The sequence below is a fragment of the Sparus aurata genome, chromosome 13, assembly GCF_900880675.1.
Source record: "Sparus aurata chromosome 13, fSpaAur1.1, whole genome shotgun sequence".
In the NCBI taxonomy this organism is placed as follows: domain Eukaryota; kingdom Metazoa; phylum Chordata; class Actinopteri; order Spariformes; family Sparidae; genus Sparus; species Sparus aurata.
Window position 1 is genome coordinate 26,324,289 of NC_044199.1, and position 2,100 is coordinate 26,326,388.

Consider the following 2,100-nt stretch of genomic DNA (forward strand, 5'->3'; position numbering starts at 1 on the left):
CCGAGTGTTTATCTTCTTTTTTTTTTTTTTTTTTTTTTAGCTTTTGTTGCTTTGCTGAGATCAGCTGCCTGCTGCTGCTTTAAGTGGCTCAAATGAGTGATGAAGTGCAATTTTAAAGTTTCAGGCCACAAAGCTAAATTTCCCCCATGATCAATACAGCATTAGTCAGGTGATAATTTTCTGTTGGTTTGGCCTCATTCAATTCATACAAAAACATGTATCATGTTGTGTTCCAATGTGGAGTTTTGAACTTTGCTGCTAGGATGACCATGTTGTTTACATTCGGTTAACAGATGGTGCCTTCAGTACATTTCAACTGCTGATAACTTCTCACCAAAAACTAGTTTTCTGCTGGATATTCACAGATCTATACTCTACAGTCATGGAGGAAAATCGAGATAAAGCAAAAGAAGGTAAGCTGAAGTAAAACCTTGCTCTGGTTTCCCTTGGGTTTTCCTTAAATTTGTTGTTGCCTGAAGATCGTCTTTGTAAAATGTTCATTTCACAGATTTAAAGTTGTTCCTCTTATTATATGAGCTTATAAGGTTATCTGTGCATAATATTGCGTTTGTGTTCATCATTTTGCAGCTGCTTCATCAAACAAATATGTGGTATTTCGGATGCCAGCAGAATGGACCACTCTGCCTGTGATGGCTAGTCCTCAGCCTCCTCACACCTGTGCCGGTGTTGCAATTTATTCAAAGAAAAAGATGAACAAGGACCTGGCTTATGAAGGCTACATTTGTCCATCTACTCCTGGAGAGATGCCCCTGTCAGCGCTGCTGCCACCACCCAGAGAGGAGAGCACCTCAGAAGACCAAAGGAGCAGCGTAACAGATTCAGCAATGATTAGTCAACCAGAGCACAGAGTCGTCACGCTCCAGCGAGGAGATGGAGCTGCTGGATCCAAACCACAGAAGACAGCAACTGGATCCAAACCACAGAAGACAGCAACTGGATCCAAACCAGGGACAACAGCAACTGGATCCAAACCACAGACCAAAGTAACTGGATCCAAGCCGCAGATGACAGCAGCTGGATCCAAGCTGCAGATGACAGCAACTGGATCCAAGCCACCGATGAAAGTAACTGGATCCAAAGCACAGATGACAGCAACTGGATCCAAACAAGGGATGACAGCGACCGCATCCAAAGCACTGATCAAAGTAACTGGATCCAAAGCACCGATGACAGCAACTGGATCCAAATCAGGGATGACAGAGACTGGATCCAAACCAGGGATGACAGAGACTGGATCCAAAGCACCAATAAAAGTAACTGGATCCAAAGCACCGATGAAAGTAACTGTATCCAAACCAGCGATGAAAGTAACTGTATCCAAACCAGCGATGACAGTAACTGTATCCAAACCACCGATGAATGTAACAGGATCCAAACCTCCGATGACAGAGGCGGATCCAACCACCAGTAAACCCAACATAGATCATCCAGAATATCCTCTTCCTGAAGAAATCCTGGATGGAAGAGAGAGTTCACTCCCAGTCACACCTGGAGGCTGGACAGATGAGTCCCTGTGTGGTTTGGATTTTTGGCAGGACACAGACGAAGACACAGAGTAATTGTTTTGATTTAAACTCTTCTGTCGGCTAAATCAGTTCAATCAGCGTAAAGTCTGTGAACATTAAATCATTTGCAATTAAATTGCACACCTTCTCAGACAAGTTCGTCCGAAAGGAAAATGTCTTGTTCGCATGTAACCCTAACCCTAACCCTACCCTAACTGTGAGATGGATACAACACTGACAAATATATTTTATGAACTTGAGGTTGATCATAACATTCATTTCAACAGCTCAACAAACCAATACAATTAATAACAATGACTTTAATTTTATCAGGTATTTCATGGACATAATACAACAAATCATAGAGAGATAAAACATGAAATGATGGCAAAAACATTGATCACTGTAAAAAAATGTATTGTGTTTTATAGTGTTCAAACAACAAGATAAATGATTGCAAGGATGAGCACTAAACAGTGGGTTTAGCATATGCACATAAGGTTAGCTTGCCCGGCTACAGAAAAGTGCAGGACACAGCTGCTTCTTTAAGCTAAGGCATCTGCTGCCAGTAGCG

The 2,100-nt window shown here is 42.0% G+C and overlaps 1 protein-coding gene across 1 annotated transcript; it reads left to right on the plus strand.

Annotated features, from left to right (window-relative positions):
• Positions 1-252: 252 nt before the first annotated feature.
• Positions 253-1,679, plus strand: LOC115593698 (transcription elongation factor spt5-like). Its single transcript, XM_030437300.1, has 2 exons — positions 253-413; positions 589-1,679. Exons 1-2 carry the CDS (start codon positions 383-385, stop codon positions 1,578-1,580), a joined length of 1,023 nt encoding a protein of 340 aa, XP_030293160.1. The 5' UTR covers positions 253-382; the 3' UTR covers positions 1,581-1,679.
• Positions 1,680-2,100: the final 421 nt, after the last annotated feature.

Coding starts and splice junctions, on each gene's coding strand:
- LOC115593698 (XM_030437300.1), top strand. CDS start 383: ATGGAGGAAAATCGAGATAAAGCAAAAGAAG. Junction 414..588: donor TCGAGATAAAGCAAAAGAAG/GTAAGCTGAAGT, acceptor ATCATTTTGCAG/CTGCTTCATCAAACAAATAT.